This window comes from Pristiophorus japonicus, chromosome 31 (assembly GCF_044704955.1).
Source record: "Pristiophorus japonicus isolate sPriJap1 chromosome 31, sPriJap1.hap1, whole genome shotgun sequence".
NCBI lineage: Eukaryota > Metazoa > Chordata > Chondrichthyes > Pristiophoridae > Pristiophorus > Pristiophorus japonicus.
The window spans coordinates 11,650,965-11,669,203 of NC_092007.1; the positions used below are offsets into that span (position 1 = coordinate 11,650,965).

The 18,239-nt window shown below is 46.8% G+C and overlaps 1 protein-coding gene across 1 annotated transcript in view; it reads right to left on the minus strand.

Annotated features, from left to right (window-relative positions):
- LOC139240346 (lens fiber membrane intrinsic protein-like) overlaps positions 1–18,239 on the minus strand; it is a 34,558-nt gene that overhangs the window by 6,557 nt on the left and 9,762 nt on the right. Inside the window, exons 2-4 of the mRNA XM_070868816.1 lie at positions 10,288–10,324; positions 2,867–3,018; positions 1,722–1,847 (exon numbers count right to left, since the gene is read on the minus strand). Coding sequence (XP_070724917.1) covers positions 1,722–1,847; positions 2,867–3,018; positions 10,288–10,324 — 315 coding nt within the window. The remainder of the gene's footprint in view (positions 1–1,721; positions 1,848–2,866; positions 3,019–10,287; positions 10,325–18,239) is intronic.

Sequence of the window (18,239 nt, forward strand, 5' to 3'; positions counted from 1 at the left end):
TATAAATGGGTGGACCAACGATTTTTATTTTAGTGATGTTGGTTGAGGGATAAATATCGGCCCAGATTGTTATGTTAGCTGTAGCTGAGTGGTTAGACACTCGGCTCTGTCAGAGGTTGTGGTTTCGCGTGACACTCTAGCGACTTGAGCACGTAACTCTAGGCTGACACTCCAGTGCCAGTACTGAGGGAGTGCCACACTGTCGCAGCGGCAGTTCTGAGGTAGTGCTGCACTGTCAGAGGGGCGGTACTGAGGGAGCGCCACACTGTTGGTGTGGCAGTACCGAGAGAGTGCCACACTGTCAGAGGGACAGTACTGAGGGAGCGCCGCAGTGTCAGAGGGACAGTACTGAGGGAGTGCCGCACTGTCGGCGGGGCAGTACTGAAGGAGTGCTGCACTGTCAGAGAGGACGTCTTTTGGATGAGACATTAAACCAGATGCCCCGTCTGCCCTCTCAGGTCGAATGTAAAAGAACCCACAGCCATTATTTCGAAGAACAGCAGAGGGGAGTTCTCCAATATTTATCCTTCAACTGACATCAAGAAAAAAAAATGATCTTCTCATTTACCACGTTGCTGTTTGTAGGAGCTGGCTGTGAGTTGTGACATCCTCCTCTCTCGCCACAAGTGTCTTAATTCGACAAAGTACAGAAGTATTGCAAGACCTGTTGCTTCCACTCAGAAAAGAGGGAGTTTATATCATTGCTGATCATTGGGTCAGTTGGAGATTAAGGTCAATCGACAAAGTATTTACAGCCCAGAAACAGGCCATTGGGCCCCACCGCTCCGTGCCGGGGTTTATGTCCCACCGCTCCGTGCCGGGGTTTATGCTCCACACCAGCCTCCTCCCTCCCCTCTCCATCTCATCCCATCACCATATCCTTCTATTCCTTTCTCCCTCATATGTTTATCCAGCATCCCCTTAAATGTATCTCTGCTCCTCGCCTCGACCCCTCCCTGTGGGAGCGAGTCCCACATTCTCACCACTCTCTGGGTCAAGAAGTTGCTCCTGAATTCCCCATTGGATTTATTAGTGACTGTTGTTAGTTCTGGTCTCCCCCACAAGTGGAAACATCTTCTCTACGTCTACCCTATCGAACCCTTTCATAATCTTAAACACCTCCATCAGCTCACCCCTCAGCCTTCTCTTCTCTAGAGAAAAGAGCCAAAGCCTTTCCTGATAGTTATAACCTCTTAGTTCAGGTATTATCTTTCTATTTTTTTTGCACCTTCTCCAGTGCCTCTATATCATTTTTACAATATAGAGACCAGAACTGTGCACAGTGCTCCAAGTCTGGTCTAACCAGGTATGTGGAGACCAGGTCAGTGCTCAGTGGTCAGTGCTGCCCATTTAAAACTGAGATGAGGAGGAATTTCTTCTCTAAGAGGGTTTTAAATCTGTGGAATTTGCTGCCCCAGAGAGCTGTGGAAGCTGGGACATTGATTAGATTTAAGGCCGATAAAAAACAATTTCTTAACCGATAAGGGATTAAGGGGTTATGGGGAGTGGGCAGGGAAGTGGATCGTGAGTCCATGATCGGATTAGCTATGATCGTATTAAATGATGGAGCAGGCTCGAGGGGCCGTATGGCCTACTCCTGCTCCTATTTCTTATGTTCTTATGTTCTTAATCCTCCAGACCAAAGTGGAGAAGCTCACATTTGGTGGGGAGGATGATCTGTGTGATATTCCCTGCCACACCGGCTGTGCCCCGCGCCTTACCTGCGAAGAAGGTGAGCAGCATGGCCACCCAGCCCAGGATGTAGCTCCAGGAGAAGGGCCAGTCGCCAAAGCGCTTGCCCAGGAAGTTGACGGTGTACACAGCCATGGCCAGCAGCACCAGGAACGCTGGGCGGGATGGAGAGAAAAGCACAGCGTTATAACCCGTACACTTCCCGCAGCATCCCTTCTCCCACACGCCCCCCACTCGCCCCAAGTTACCGCAGTGCCAGTCTGTGCACCTTGCTCACACACACCGCCCCATCGACCCACACACTCAATCACCGCTGCACTGGGCTGTCCCTCTCTCTCTCTATCTCTCTTTCTCTCTCTGCCTCATTCTCTCTCTCCGTCTTTGTATCTCCTTCTCTATCTCTCTGTCTTTCTCTCTCTGTCCATTTCTCTCTATCTCTGTCTCTGTCTCGTTCTCTCTGCCGCACTCTCTATCTCTGTCTCACTCTGTCTGTCTGAATCTCTCTCTCTCTCTCTCTCTCTCTCTCTCTCTCTCGCCCTGGCTCTCTCTCCCTGTCTCCATCTCTCTCTCGCTCTCTGTCTCACTCTCTCTTGCTCTCTCTCTCTGTCTCACTCGCGCTCTCTCTGTCCATGTCTTCCCTCTCTCTGTCTCTCTGTCTCTCGCTCTCTCCCTGTCTCTCTCTCTCGCCTTGTCTCTCTCTCTCTCGCTGTCTCGCTCTCTATCTGTCTCTGTCTGTCCCTCTCTCTGTCTCTCTCCTTCTCTCTCTCTCTCGCCTTGTTTCTATCTCTCTCTCTGTCTCGCTCTCTCTCCCTGTCCCTGTCTGTCCCTCTCTCTGTCTCTCTCCCTCTCTCTCTATCTCTCTCGCCTTGTCTCTCTCTCTCTCTCTGTCTCTCTCCCTCTCTCTCTCTCTCGTCTTGTCTCTCTCTCTCTGTCTCTCTCTCTCTCTCTGTCTCTGTCTGTCTCTCTCTGTCTCTCTCTGACTCGCTCTGTGTTTCTCTCCCTCTCTCTCTCTCTGTCTTTCTCTCTCTCTCTCCCTCTCTCTCTCTGTCTCTGTCTGTCTCGTTCTCTGTCTCTCTCTCTCTCGCTGTCTTTCTCTCTCTCCCTCTCTCTCTCTCTCTTTCTCTCTCACTCTGACCACTGCAGCCAGTGATCACCCGCCAGTAACGCTACTCACTGGAGATGAAGAAGAGGATTCCTGCAGCCAAGGTGCGGTTAAACTTCTCGAAGAAGGAGAAGTGAGCGAAAGCGAGCACTCCCGCGATCAGTCCCAGGAAACAGGACATCGCCGACAGGATCATAAAGGCTCTGGTAGCGTTCCAGTAAGCTGCAAGAGAGAGGAAGTGAGAGAGAGAGAGAGAGAGACACAGAGAGAGAGAGAACGTGAGAGAGACAGAGGGAGAGGGAGAGACGGAGAGATGGAGACAGAGAGAGATAGAGAGAGAGGGAGAGTGAGAGAGGGAGAGTGAGAGAGTGAGAGAGATAGAGAGAGATAGAGAGATATATATAAAGAGAGATAGAGAGAGAGAGCGAATGAAAGGGAGAGGCAATGTGTGTGAGAGCGGGTGAGCAAGACAGTGAGCAGAGGAGCGAAATGAAAGAGAGAACAGACAGGGAACAGACCAAAATATAACTAAATAACGGATTCGTTTCTCAATCTGCCCGTGCTGTACCTGCCCTGGGAGTGTTTGACGGGATAGTGTAGAGGGAGCTTTACTCTGTATCTAACCCCATACTGTACCTGCCCTGGGAGTGTTTGATGGGACAGTGTAGAGGGAGCTTTACTCTGTATCTAACCCCGTGCTGTACCTGCCCTGGGAGTGTTTGATGGGACAGTGTAGAGGGAGCTTTACTCTGCATCTAACCCTGTGCTATACCTGCCCTGCACGTGTTTGATGGGACAGTGTAGAGGGAGCTTTACTCAGTGTCTAACTCCCTGCTGTACCTGCCTTGCGAGTGTTTGATGGGGCAGTGTAGAGGGTGGTTTATTCTGTATCTAACCCCGTGCTGTATCCGCCCTGGGAGTGTTTGATAGGGACAGTGTAGAGGGAGCTTTTCCTGTATCTAACCCCGTGCTCTACCTGCCCTGAGAGTTTTTGATGGGACAGTGTAGAGGGAGCTTTACTCTATATCTAACCCCCTGTACCTGCCCTGGGAGTGTTTGATGGGACAGTGTAGAGGGAGCTTTACTCTGTATCTAACCCCCTGTACCTGCCCTGGGAGTGTTTGATGGGAACAATTTAGAGGGAGCTTTACTCTGTATCTAACCCCCTGTACCTGCCCTGGGAGTGTGTTAGGGGAGAGTGTAGAGGGAGGTTTACTCAGTATCTAACCCATGCAGGTAGCATGTATCAGTTTGCTAATGACGGAATGGACATTGCCAGGTCAGGCATGCAAATGTAAGCCACAGCAGAAAGACTTTTTCAGTGTGGTAATGGTAAGGTAAGGATCCATAAAATGTATTTGTATATATTTTAATATGTACATTTGTATACTTCCTGTATGTGGTGTGTAAAGAGTTGGGTGGATTATGTATGTATTCTTGAAGTGCTATGTTTATGTACGTGGTGTCTAAAGTGTTGGCTGGAATTTGTACATCATCTCAGACTACTGTGGAAAAAGTAGGTACATGAGAGAAACTTAATGGAGGACTGAAGCCAGATGGGAAATTAAAAAATCCCGTCTGTAAACAGGAAGAAGGAAATTCCGGTGGATGGGTCCAGCAGTCTGAATTCAAACAGGAAAACGGGGCGTTGACGGGCATCAGAATTGGCCAATCAACAAAAGGGGTATCTTATCTCTAGCCAAGCATACCTGGACAGCAGGATACCGTGAGGTGCCAGTTGGATGTGGAGTATAAATGAAGCAGGACTAAGGTTTGTTCACTCTCTGAACAAGACGGATTACAGAGACAAAGACTACTGGACGGTACAGATTGGGTGGCTCTGAACAGGACGGATTACAGAGACAAGAACTACTGGACGGTGATAGAGTGGGTGGCTCTGAACAGGACGGATTACGGAGACAAGGACTACTGGATGGTTATAGCACGGTTGAACGGCCTGCTTTACGCCCGGTACCGAGGGCTTATTCTCGCCCACATCCTCGGTGGTTTCTTCCTCCCCTTCCTGGCCATGGCCACCAGCTACGCCATCATTGGGCTGCGGCTGAGGTGGGGCCGCTTGGCACCCACTGGCAGCAAGTCCTTCAGGGTCATCGCCACCATCATCCTGGCTTTCCTCCTGTGCTGGGTGCCCCTTACAACATATTTTCTATTCTCCTGCTGCTCCACATGCAAGACCAACTGCCATCCCCAGTGCTGATCGTGGGCTCCGAGCTCAGCCGCGGCCTGACCAGTGTCAACAGCTGCATCAACCTCGTCCGCTACATCTTCATGTGGCAGGACTTCAGGGATATTCTGAAGAAGTCATTGCAACTGGTCAACAACCAGGGGGCATAGATTTAAAGTAATTATCGTGCTCCTGCACTTATTTTGCAATGTTCTTATGTTATTATGTAGGATTAGAGGTGATTTGAGGGGAAATATCTCACCCAAAGAGTGTTTGTGGTTTGAAACTCACTGCCTGATAGGGTGGAAGAGGCAGAAACTCTCATTGCATTTAAGAAGTACTTAGTGTATCAGCCAAATATTTAGTGCTGCTATGCTTCAGCCTCTGTAAGACTAATACCTTTTTTTAAATCTCATTTTCTACAAATAACTGTGCTTGCAAACTGCTCCAAGATGGCTGAAAACATGGCTTGATCATTTTGTAGTGACCCAAAAGGCTTTGCAAATTCAAAAGACAGCGGCAAAGTGATAGTTCTCACAGGCATTGTTTGGGAACTTTGAAGAGAAGAGAGTGAAAGACCAATTCATGGTGACAAACTATCCCTTTGTTTTAGACCTAAACAATTATGTACACGGTGGGCAGACATCCAGAAAACTAGTGAAGGATGGCAGTAACACGTTAGGTCAGTGCTGTGGTCAATGTGAGGGGTAACCTGGTCAATTACCAAGTAAATCAGCGGGTTAATTTTCAATCACTGACCAAGGCTGGAGTTAGCTCATTGGTAAGAGTCTTTGCATTGAAATCACTCAGGATATAAGCACTTTTTAACTGTTAAGTACTTTAATAGATTGGTCGGTGTGGGTTAATAATTGTGCATTTGATGTTACTGTGAGTGCTTGTATTTCTTTTGATTGTTCTACGTAAAATAACCACTGGATAGGGGTGAGAAAAGAAATATCCTGTGTCTGTGTTGTTTGTGTCTCACAAATCTGATCTCTGTAAAGTGTAGAGAAAATATATACATTTTACAGTCTAAAACTGAGATATGTTCTTTATGACATCACTAACACACGCATCACAACACGAGATGGCTCTTGCTCGAAACCGGAAACATGACCCGTTTATTGTTATAAATCAGGAATTGCATTAACACTGTTGTCCACCAGGTGGAGCTCTATATTACACTTTCCCCCCTGAATGAAGAAGTAAAAAGAACATAAGAACATAAGAAATAGGAGCAGGAGTCGGCCATGTGGCCGATCAGAGCTGGCCATTCAATAAGTTCATGGTTGATCTGATCATGGCCTCAACTCCACTTCCCTCACCACTCCCCATAATGCTTCACTCCATTATTGCTAAAATATGTGAATATCTCCAACATAAATATATTCAATGACCCAGCCTCCAAATCTCTCTGGGGCCGAGAATTCCCCAGATTTACAACCCACTGAGAGAAGAAATTCCTCTTCATCTCAGGTTCAAATGGGTGACCGCTTATTCAGAAACTATGCCCCCTAGTTCTAGATTCCCCCACGAGGGGAAACATCCTCTATGCATATACCTTGTTGAGGCCCCTCATTATCTTATATGTTTCAATAAGATCACCTCTCATTCTTCAAACTCATATGAGTATAGGCCCAAACTGCTCAACCTTTCTTCATAAGTTAATTCCTTCATCTCAGCAATCAAACCAGTGAACCTCCTCTGAACTGCCTCCAATGCAATTATATCCCTCCTTAAATACGGAGACCAAAACTGTACGCAGTATTCTATGTGTGGCCTGCCTAATACCCTGTATAATTGTAGCAGGACCTCTCAGCGTTGATACTTTGTTTCCCTTGCATGTAAGGCCAACATTCCATTTGCCTTCTTGATTACTTGCTGTACCTGCACGCTAACTTTCAAGGGCTCCCAGAGCACTCTGTACCACAGCATTTTGTAATATCTCCCCTTTTAAAAAATAATTTCCTTTTTTATTATTCCTAGCAATGTGGATAACCTCATTTTCCCACATTATACTCCATATGCAAAATTATTGCCCAGTCGCTTAGCCTGTCTATATCACTTTGCAGATTCTTTGTGTCCTCCTCACAACATGCTTTGCCACCCATCTTTGTGTCATCAGCAAACCTGGTTACATTACACTAGGTCCCTTCATGCAAATCATTAATATAGATTATAAATAACAGAGGCCCCAGCATCGATCCCTGTGACACCTCACTAGTTATCTTTTGTCAACCAGACAATGAGCCATTTATCCCTACTCTTTTTTTTCTGTTAGTTAGCCAATCCTCTATCCATGCTAATATATTACCCCAGGCCCCGTGAACTTTTATCTTGTGCAGTAACCTTTTATGTGGCACAAGTGCAAATACACCACATCCACTGGTTTCCTCCTTATTCGCCCTGTTCCTAACATAAAATCATTTCCAAACTTGCATGGTTATACACAACAAAAGATATGGACTTAGTTGTCATATATACAGATCAAACTTAATCACCGCTGTTCTCTTTTGAAGAGGATACCTTCACTCTCGAAGAGAAATTTCCAAACTTTGTATCGACCTTCAACTCATTCTAGGCTGATCCTGAGGAGAGTTTTTCCTCAAAGGGTAACCCTTGATTTACATTTGAACTCTTTACAACTTCAGGCTGTTTGCCTGCCTGACTCGAACTCAGACTGAAATTCTGACTCTCTCGTGGACTTGTTTCTAGTACATCTGATGTAAGATTTGCTACTGGTACTCTACTTGTAACAAGACTATCTGACTCATCAGAAATAGTCGAATTATTCCAACGTTCAACTCCTTCCACATCTGTACGTAACATATGATCAATCTGAACAATCCTAAACTTTCCATGATCAAACAACTTGACCAAATATGCGCGAGGACCACATATCCTCACTACTCTTCCTGGTAACCACATTAACCATTCATGGTGATGGTTCTTCAATCTCACCATCTGATTCAATCTCACTTCTCTCTCTTACTCTACCTCTATCATGATTCTCTTTCTCTCTTGATTGTTTCTCTTCCACCGACTGTGCCTAGTTTGGCTTTAACAACGAGAACCTGGTTTGTGGCTGTCGTTTGAGAAACAACTTTGCTGGTGTTCTACCAGCAGTTGTATGAGGAGTATTATGAGAAGTAATTAGAAAAGTTACCAATTTGTGATCCAACGATAACTTTGGATATGGTTGCAACCTTAGTTTGAAGATAGCAAGTTTTATGATATGTAGTGTGCGCTTTGCTGCACCATTTGAACCAGGATGGTACGGTGGAACCTTGCCACGTTTCACACCATTTATCCTCGTGAACTGTGCAAATTTCTCTGAATAAAATTGTGGCCCATTATCAGATGCAATTTCTTCTGGGAGGCCATATGAAGGAAACAATCCTCGCAAATTGTCTAGTCTTTTAATTGTTGTTTTCTGTATCGGAAACACCTCTACCCACTTCGAACACCTATGAATCACAATGAAGAATTGATGTCCATCTAGTTCAGCAAAATCTACATGTTATTTTTGCCATACACTGCGGAGCCATTTCCATGGCTGGTACTGATGGTGGTTGCTTGCTTACCGATTGACCAGGTACACTGACTGACAATGTACTCTATATCTTTATCTAGACCTGGCCACCATAAGTAACTGTCTGCAAAACTCTTGGCCAAGCACATTCCCAGGTGCTGGCCATGAAGATCTACTAGAAGAACTTGAACTTGAACTTATTTGGGCTAACATAAAACATTATCGGTTCCTACTGTTGTCTACAAAAACTGCTCACTATTCCAGGATCATTCTGTAATGCGCAAGTAACCCCTGGCTACAATTCTCTACTGCGAACTGTCTCCTTAAACCCCTCTCCCCTGTCTCGACCATACTCACCTCCAACAACAAGTATGAGGAACTCATGCACTTCTTTGTCTCAAAGATTGAGACCATCCGATCAGCTGCCTCTGCGAGTTCCCTTCATTCACCTAGCCCACAGGGTCAAACTTCCTCTGAGGCTCCCACCTGCCTCAGCCCTAAACTCACATCTTTCTTTACTTTTTCTTTGATCTCCGTACTTGGTCTTGCCAAGCTTATCGTGTCCTTGAGACCCACTTCTTGCTGCCTTGCCCTATTCCCACTAAACTGCCGACCACACAACTTCCTATTTTGGCTTCCATGTTAGCCAACATTGTTAACTGTTCTCTCTCCTCAGATACTGTTACATCTGCTGTCATTACACTCTCCTGAAAAAAAAACTACCCTTGACCCCACTTTGCTTGCAAGCTATCGCCCCATCTCCAACCTCCCTTTCCTGTCCAAAGTCCTTGAACGTGTTGTATCCTCACAAACCTCCCATATCCGTGTCTGTCTTTCCATGAATTCAATACTTGAAACCTTTCATTCTGGTTTTCGCCTAGCCACATTACCAAAACGGTTTTCATCAAAGTCACAAATGACATCCTTTGTGAGTGTGAGACAGAGAAATTATCCCTCCTGCTCCTTCTTGACGTGTCTGCAGCCTTTGACAGAGTTAAGTACTCCATTCTCCTCCAACGCCTCTCCACCAATGTCAAGGTGGGTGGGACTGCACTCGCCGGATTCCGTTCTTTTCCATCTAATGCTATTCGGAGAACCCCCTGCAATGGCTTCTCTTCCCATTCCCACATCGTTACTGTTGACAAACTAGGTGTCATATTTGACGCTGAAATTTCCAAACACATATGCGCGCACAACAAAACTGCTTTTTCCACTTCTGTAACATTTTTCGCCTCTGCCCTGCCTCAGCTCTTCGGCTGCAGAAACCCTCCTCCATGCCTTTGTTACCTCTAGACCTGATGACTCCAACTCACTCCTGGCAGGCATACCACATTCCACATGACGCAAATTTAAAGTCATCTAAAACTCAGCAGCTCGTGTACTAACCCTCACCAACTCCAGCTCATCCTTCACCCCTGTGCTCGCTGAGCTACATTGCCTCCCAGTTCAACACCGCCTCGATTTCAGAGTCTCATCCTTGTTTACAAATCAGTCCATGGTTCTCACCCCTCCCTATCCCTGGTAATAAATTTCAGCCTCACAAACCCACAAGATGTCTGCGCTCCTCAAATTCTGCCCCTTTGCGCATCCCTCATTATAACTGCTCAACCTTCGGTGGCCGTGCCTTGTGTTGCCTGAGCCCCGAGCTCCGGAACTCCCTCCCTAAACCTATCTGCCTCGCTATCACTCATTCCTCCTTTAAGATCCTCATTACAAACTCCCTCTTTAAACACGCTTTTCATTATTTGCCTTAATTTCTTCTGTGGCTTGGTGTAAAATGTATCTGTTTGTCTGTAACAATGCTGTGAAGCACCTTGGTATGTTTTACGACATTAAAGACGTAATATAAATAAACGTTATTATTATTATTCTCTTAGCTACAAACTCCAATTAGGTGTTGTCCACAAATTGTGACATTGTGCGTCCGATTTCGAGTCGAAGTCCTTTGTGTAAATGGTGAGCAGCAGAGTTCCCAGCACCGATCCTTGTGGGACAGAACTTTCCACCTTCCGCCAGTCTGAGTAACTTATCCTTAACCCTCCCTCCTGTGTTTATCAAGCTTCCCCTTAAATGTATCTCTCCTATTCAACTCAACCCTTCCCTGTGATAGTGAGTCCCACATTCTCACCGCTCCCTGGGTAAAGAAGTTTCTGCTGAATTCCCCGTTGGATTTATCAGTGACTATATTATATTGATGGCCCCTAGTTCTGGTCTCCCCCACAAGAGGAAACATCTTCTCTACGTCTACCCTATCGAACCCTTTCATAATCTTAAACACCTACATCAGCTCACCCCTCAGCCTTCTCTTTTCTACAGAAAAGAGCCCCAGCATTTCCTGATAGTTATAACCTTTCAGTTCATATATTATTCTTGTTATTTTTTTCAGCACCTTCTCCAGTGCCTCTATCTCATTTTTACAATATAAAGACTGGAACTGTGCAAAGTGCTCCAAGTGTGGTCTAACCGAGGTACACGGAGACCAGAACTGTGCACGGTGCTCCAAGTGTGGTCTAACCGAGGTACATGGAGACCAGAACTGTGCACGGTGCTCTAAGTGTGGTCTAACCGAGGTTGGCTGCAAATTTAACATAAACTCTCTGCTTTTGAATTCTATCCCTCCATAAATGAACAATAAGTGCTTGATTTGGTCTTTTATGGCGTTATTAACTTGTGTCGCTACTTTTAGTGATTTGTGAATGTGTAACCCTCCAGATCCCTCAGTTCCTCTACTCCATTTAGACTCTTATAATCCAAACAGTATGTGGCCTCCTTATCTCATACTTATCGATATTGATCTTCATTTGCCAATTACCCGCCCATTCTGTAATTTATCATTGCCTTCTTGTATGTTGTCGCCTTCTTCCCTTTTGTTAGCTACAAACCCCAATTTTGTGTTGTCCGCAAATTGTGACATTCTACTTCCGATTCCAGAGTCCAAATCCTTTGACTAAATGGTGAACAGCAGTGGTCCCGTACCGATCCTTATGGGACAGGACTTTCCACCTTCCGCCAGTCTGAGTAACTTACACTTAACCCCTACTCTCTGTTTTCTGTTTTGCAGCTAGCTTGTGATGCATTCTGCTACTTGTCCCCTGTCAATTGTGGCTCAGTGGGCAGCACTCTCGCCTCCGAGTCGGAACGTCGTGCGTTTGAGTTCCTCTGCAGAGACTTGGGAACAAAAATCTCGGCTGATACTCCAGTGCAAAACTGAGGGAGTGCTGCATTGTCAGCGGGGGAGTACTGAGACAGTGCCGCACTGTCGGAGGGGCAGCACTGAGGGAACGCCGTATTATTGGAGGATGAGTGTGTGCTGCACTGTCGTAGGAATGGTACTGAGAGAGCACCGCACTGTCGGAGGGGAGGTACTGAGCTGGCGCTTCGCTCCCAGAGGGGCAGTACTGAGGGAGCGCCGCACTGTTGGAGGTGTCATCTTTCAGATAAGACGTTAAATCCGGGGCTCCGTCTGCCCCCTCAGGTGGGATTACAAAGATTCCACAGCCATGATTTCAAAAAGAGCAGAGGGGAGTTCTCCAATATCCCAGAAACACCTTCAACCAAAAAAAACGTATCTGTTCATTTACCACGTTGCTGTTTGTAGGAGCTGGCTGTGCATTGTGACATCCTCCTCTCTCGCCACAAGTGTCTTAATTCTACAAAGTACAGAAGCATTGCAAGACTTGTTGTTTCCACTCGGAATAGAGGAAGTTTATAACATTTCTGATCATTGGGCCAGTTGGAGATTAAGGTCAATCTACAAAGTATTTACAGCCCAGAAACAGGCCACTGGGTCCCATCGCTCCGTGCCGGGATTTATTTCCACACCAGCCCCCTCCCTCCCCTCTCCATCTCACCCCATCACCAAATCCTTCTATTCCTTTCTCCCTCATGTGTTTATCCAGCTTCGCCTTCAATGTATCTCTGCTATTTGCCTCGACCCCACCCTGTGGGAGCGAGTTGCACATTATCACCCCTCTCTGGGTAAAGAAGTTTCTCCTGAATTCCCCATTGGATTTATTAGTGACTGTCGTATATTGATGGCCCCTAGTTCTGGTATCCCCCACAAGTGGAAACATCTTCTCTACGTCTACCCTACCGAATACTTTCATAATCTCTCATTCATAAGACCTCTGTCAGGTTACCCATCAGAATTCTCTTTTCCCAGAAACCCAGCCTGAGCAGCGTTTCCTCTCAGTTCTGGTATCAAGTATGTAAATACTTTTTTGCACATTTTCCTTTTTGTAATATGGATATCAGAACTGTGCACAGTGCTCCAAGTGTGGTCTAACCCAGGTACATGGAGATCAAAACTGTGCACAATGCTCCAAGTGTGGTCTAACTGAATTATCTGGAGACAAGAACTGTGCACAGTGCTCCAAATGTGGTCTAACTCAGGTATATGGAGAACTGAACTGTGCACTCTGCTCCAAATTTGGTCTAACTGAGGTTGGCTGCAACTTTAACAGAACTTATTTGCTTTTGAATTCCATACTTCCCGAAATGATCCCCGGTGCTTGGTTTGCATTTTTAGGATCATAATTATGAGGGAGGTACTGAGGGACCATCGCACTGTCGGGGGGACAATTGTGAGGGAGGGCTGCACTGTCGGAGGGTCTGTAGTGAGGGAAAGTCGCAATTTCGAAGGTGGAATCTTTCAGATGAGTCATTAAACCCGAGGCCCCGTCTTCCCTCTCAGGTGGAATGTTAAAGTTCCCACGGCCATTATTTTGAAGAAGAGCAGAGGGAAGTTCTCCAATATTTATCCCTCAACCGACATCAACTAAAATAAAAATGATTTGCTCATTTACCACTTTGCTGTTTGTAGGAGCTGGCTGTGCGTTGTGGCATCCTCCTCTCTCACCACAAGTGTCTTAATTCTACAAAGTGCAGAAGCATTGCAAGACCTGTTGTTTCCACTCAGAAAATCGGAAGTTTATATTATTGCTGAACATTGGGCCAGTTGGAGCTTAAGGTCAATCTACAAATTATTTATAGCACAGAAAGAGGCCATTGGGCCCCAGCACTCAGTGCCCGGGTTAATGCTCCACACCAGCCCCCTCCTTCCTCACTCCATCTCACACCATCACCATATCCTTCTATTCCTTTCTCCCTCGTGTGTTTATCCAGCTTCCCCTTAAATATATCTCTGCTATTCGCCTCAACCACTCCCTGTGGGAGCGAGTTCCACATCCTCACCCCTCTCAGGGAAAAGAAGTTTCTCCTGAATTCCCCATTGGATTTATTAGTGACTGTCTTATAATGATGGCCCCTAATTCTTGTCTCCCTCCACACTTGGAAACATCCTCTCTACATTGACCCGATCGAAACCTTTCATAATTTCTCGTGCATATGATCTACAACAGGTCAACCCTCAGCCTTCTCTTTTCCCGGAATCCCAGACTGTGCGCTAAAATCAAGGTCTCATCTGCCCGCTCAGATTGATGTAAAAGTAACTGCGGCACTTTTGGATGAAGACCAGGAATTTCTCCCTGGGTCCAATCTGTTTTCCACAACCAACATCAATAAATCACAGATTATCTGGCCATTATCTCAATGCCAACAGGCAGAGCCGAATTTGACTACTGCGTTTCCCACAAAACAGCAGTGACGACACTTCCAAAGTAGCTGATTGGCTGTCAAGGGCTTTGGCTTGACCCCCAGGCTGTGAGAGCAGCTCTGAAAATGGGAATCTCTCTTTCCTGCTGTCCACGGCAACATTTCTCCCTCAACCAACAGCAAAATGGCCAGGTTCACCACTTACCTATTTCAGTTGCTGTTTATGGGATGTTGCTATGTACTACTCAGACGCCGTGTTTATCGAGGGGATAACATAAGAACATAAGAAATAGGAGCAGGAGTCGGCCATTCGGCCCTTCGAGCCTGCTCCGCCATTTAATACGATCATGGCTGATCTGATCATGGACTCAGGTCCACTTCCCAGCCCGCTCCCCCTAACCCCTTACCCCTTATCGGTTAAGAAACTGTCTCTCTCTGCCTTAAATTTATTCAATGACCCAGCTTCCACAGCTCTCTGATGCAGCGAATTCCATAGATTTACAACCCTCTGAAAGAAGAAATTCCTTCTCATCTCAGTTTTAAATGGGCGGCCCCTTATTCCATGATCATACCCCCTAGTTCTAGTCTCCCCCATCAGTGAAAACATCCTCTCTGCATCCACCTTGTCAAGCCCCCTCATAATCGTATACGTTTCGATAAGATCACCTCTCATTATTCTGAATTCCAATGAGTAGAGGCTCAACCTACTCAACCTTTCCTCATAAGTCAACACCCTCATTCCTGGGATCAACCGAGTGAACCTCCTCTGAACTGCCTCCAAAACAAGTATATCCTTTCGTAAATCTGGAAACCAAAACTGCACGCAGTATTCCAGGTGCGGCCTCACTAATACCCTGTATAACTGTAGCAAGATAGGACGGACCTGTTTCCCATTGGCAGAGGGGTCAACAACCAGAGGGCAGAGATTGAAAGTAATTGGGGGGGAGATTTAGAGGGGATTTGAGGGGAAATGTCTTCACCCAAAGGGCGGTGGGGGTCTGGGATGGAACTCACTGCCTGAAAGGGTGGTCGAGGCAGAAACCCTCACCACATTTAAACAGTACCTGGATGTGCACTTGAAGTGCCGTAACCTGCAGCGCTACAGACCGAGAGCTGGAGAGTGGGATTAGGCTGGGTAGCTCTTGGTCGTCCGGCGCAGACACGATTAGCATGGGCAAGGAAACCACCTGCTGATTACCACAGGCTGTCCTCCCTCAGCAAATACTTTGTTTCTGTCTTCAATAAGTCAACCACAAATAACCTTCCGAATGTACGAGGGGACCGAGGGTCGAGTGAGAAGGAGGAACTGAAGGATAACCTTATTATGCAGGAAATTGTCTTCGGGAAATTGATAGGATTGAAGGCCGATAAAGCCCCGGGGCCTGATAGTCTGCATCCCAGAGTACTTAAGGAAGTGGCCCTAGAAATAGTGGATGCATTGGTGATCATTTTCCAACAGTCTATCGATTCTGGATCAGTTCCTGTGGACTGGAGGGTAGCTAATGTAACACCACTTTTTAAAAAGGAGGGAGAGAGAAAACGGGTAATTATAGACCGGTTAGCCTGACATCAGTAGTGGGAAAATGTTGGAATCAATTATTAAGGATGAAATATTAGCGCATTTGGAAAGCAGTGACAGGATCGGTCCAAGTCAGCATGGATTTTTGAAAGCGAAATCATGCTTAACAAATCTTCTGGAATTTTTTGAGGATGTAACTAGCAGAGTGGACAAGGGAGAACTAGTGGATGTGGTGTATTTGGACTTTCAAAAGTCTTTTGACAAGGTCCCACACAAGAGATTGGTGTGCAAAATCAAAGCACATGGTATTAGGGGTAATGTACTGACGTGGATAGAGAACTGGTTGGCAGACAGGAAGCACAGAGTTGGGATAAACGGGTCCATTTCAGAATGGCAGGCAGTGACAAGTGGAGTGCCGCAGGGCTCAGTGCTGGGACCCCAGCTATTTACAATATACATCAATGATTTGGATGAAGGAATTGAGTGTAATATCTCCAAGTTTGCAGATGACACTAAACTGGGTGGCGGTGTGAGCTGTGAGGAGGATGCGAAGAGGCTGCAGGGTGACTTGGACAAGTTAGGTGAGTGGGCAAATGCATGGCTAATGAAGTATAATGTTGATAAATGTGAGGTTATCCACTTTGGTGGCAAAAACACGAAGACAAAATATTATCTGAATGGCGGCAGATTAGGAAAAGGGGAGGTGCAACGAGACCTGGGTGTCATGGTTCATCAGTCATTGAAATTTGGCATGCAGGTACAGCAGGCGGTGAAGAAGGCAAATGGTATGTTGGCTTTCATAGCTAGGGGATTTGAGTATAGGAGCAGGGAGGTCTTACTGCAATTGTACAGGGCCTTGATGAGGCCTCATCTGGAATATTGTGTTCAGTTTTGGTCTCCTAATCTGAGGAAGGACGTACTTGCGATTGAGGGAGTGCAGTGAAGGTTCACCAGACTGATTGCCAGGATGGTGGGACTGACATATGAGGAGAGATTGGATCAACTGGGCCTTTATACATTGGAGTTTGGAAAGATGAGAGGGGATCTCATTGAAACATATATGTTTCTATTTCTATGTTTTTCTATATAAGATTCTGACGGAACTGGACAAGTTAGATGTGGGAAGAATGTTCCCGATGTTGGAAAGACCAGAACCAGGGGACATAATCTTAGGATAAGGGGTAAGCCATTTAGAACTGAGATGAGGAGAAACTTCTTCACTCAGAGAGTTGTGAACCTGTGGAATTCCCTGCTGCAGAGAGTTGTTGATGCCAGTTCATTGGATATATTCAAGAGGGAGTTAGATATGATCCTTATGGCTAAAGGGATCAAGGGCTTTGGAGAGAAAGCAGGAAAGGGGTACTAAGGGAATGATCAACTGAATGGCTTACTCCTGCACCTATTTTCTATGTTTCTATGGTTCTATGAATCAGTACTCCTCCATGTTGAACACCACTTGGAAGAAGCACTGAGGGTAGCAAGGACACAGAACGTACTCTGGGTGGGGGACTTCAATGTCCATCACCAAGACTGGCTCGGTATCACCGCTACTGACCGAGCTGGCCGAGTCCTGAAGGACATAGCTGTCAGACTGGGCCTGTAGCAAGTGGTGAGAGGACCAACACGAGGGAGAAACCAACGTTACGTCGTCCTCAGCAATCTAACTGTCACAGATGCATCTGTCCATAACAGGATTGGTAGCACTGATCACCTCACAGTCATTGTGGAGACAAAGTCCCATCTTCATACTGAGGACAGCCTCCATCGTGCTGTGTGGCACTAAATGGGATAGATTCAGAACAGATCTAGCAACACAAAAGGCGCTGTGGGCCATCAGCAGCAACAGAATTGTATTCAATCACAATTTGTAACCTCATGGCCCGACAAAGCCCTCACTCTACCAATACCATCAATGGGGGGGGGGGTGGCAGATGGTGTGTGTGGTTGGGTGGGGGGGGCGATGCGTGTGCGTGTATGTGTGTATGTGTGTGTGTGGGGAGAGTGTGTCTGTGGGGGGGGTGGCAGTGTGTGTGTGGGTGTGGGGGGGGAGTGAGTGTGTGTGTGGGGGGGAGTGTGTGTGTGTGTGGGGGTGAGTGTATGTGTGTGTGGGGTGTGTGCGGGGGGGGGTAGTGTGTGTGCGTGTTTGGGGGGAATGTGTGTGTGTGCGTGTTTGGGGGGAATGTGAGTGTGTGTGTGGGGAGGGAGTGTGTGTGTGCGGGGGGTGTGTGTGTGTGGGGGGGTGGGAGTGTGTGTGTGTGTGTGTGTGTGTGGGAGGAGTGTGTATGTGTGTGGGGGGAGTGTATGTGTGTGTGTGGGTGGAGTGTGTGTGTGTGTGTGTGGGGAGAGTGTGTGTGTGTGGGGGAGTGTGTGTGTGTGTGGGTGGGGAGTGTGTGTGTGTGTGTGTGTGTGTGTGCATGGGGGATTGTTTGTGGGGGGGGGGAGTGCGTGTGTGTGTGTGGGGGGGTGTGTGTGTGTTTGTGTGTGGGTAGTGTGTGCGTGTGTGTGTGTGAGTTGGAGTGTGTGTGTGGGGGGGTAGTGTGTGTGTGGGGGGGAGTGTGTGTGTGTGTGCGTGGGGGAGCGTGTGTGTGTGGGGGGGAGTGAGTGTGTGTGGGGCGGAGTGTGTGTGTGTGGGGGGGGGGAGGGTGTGTGTGGGGAG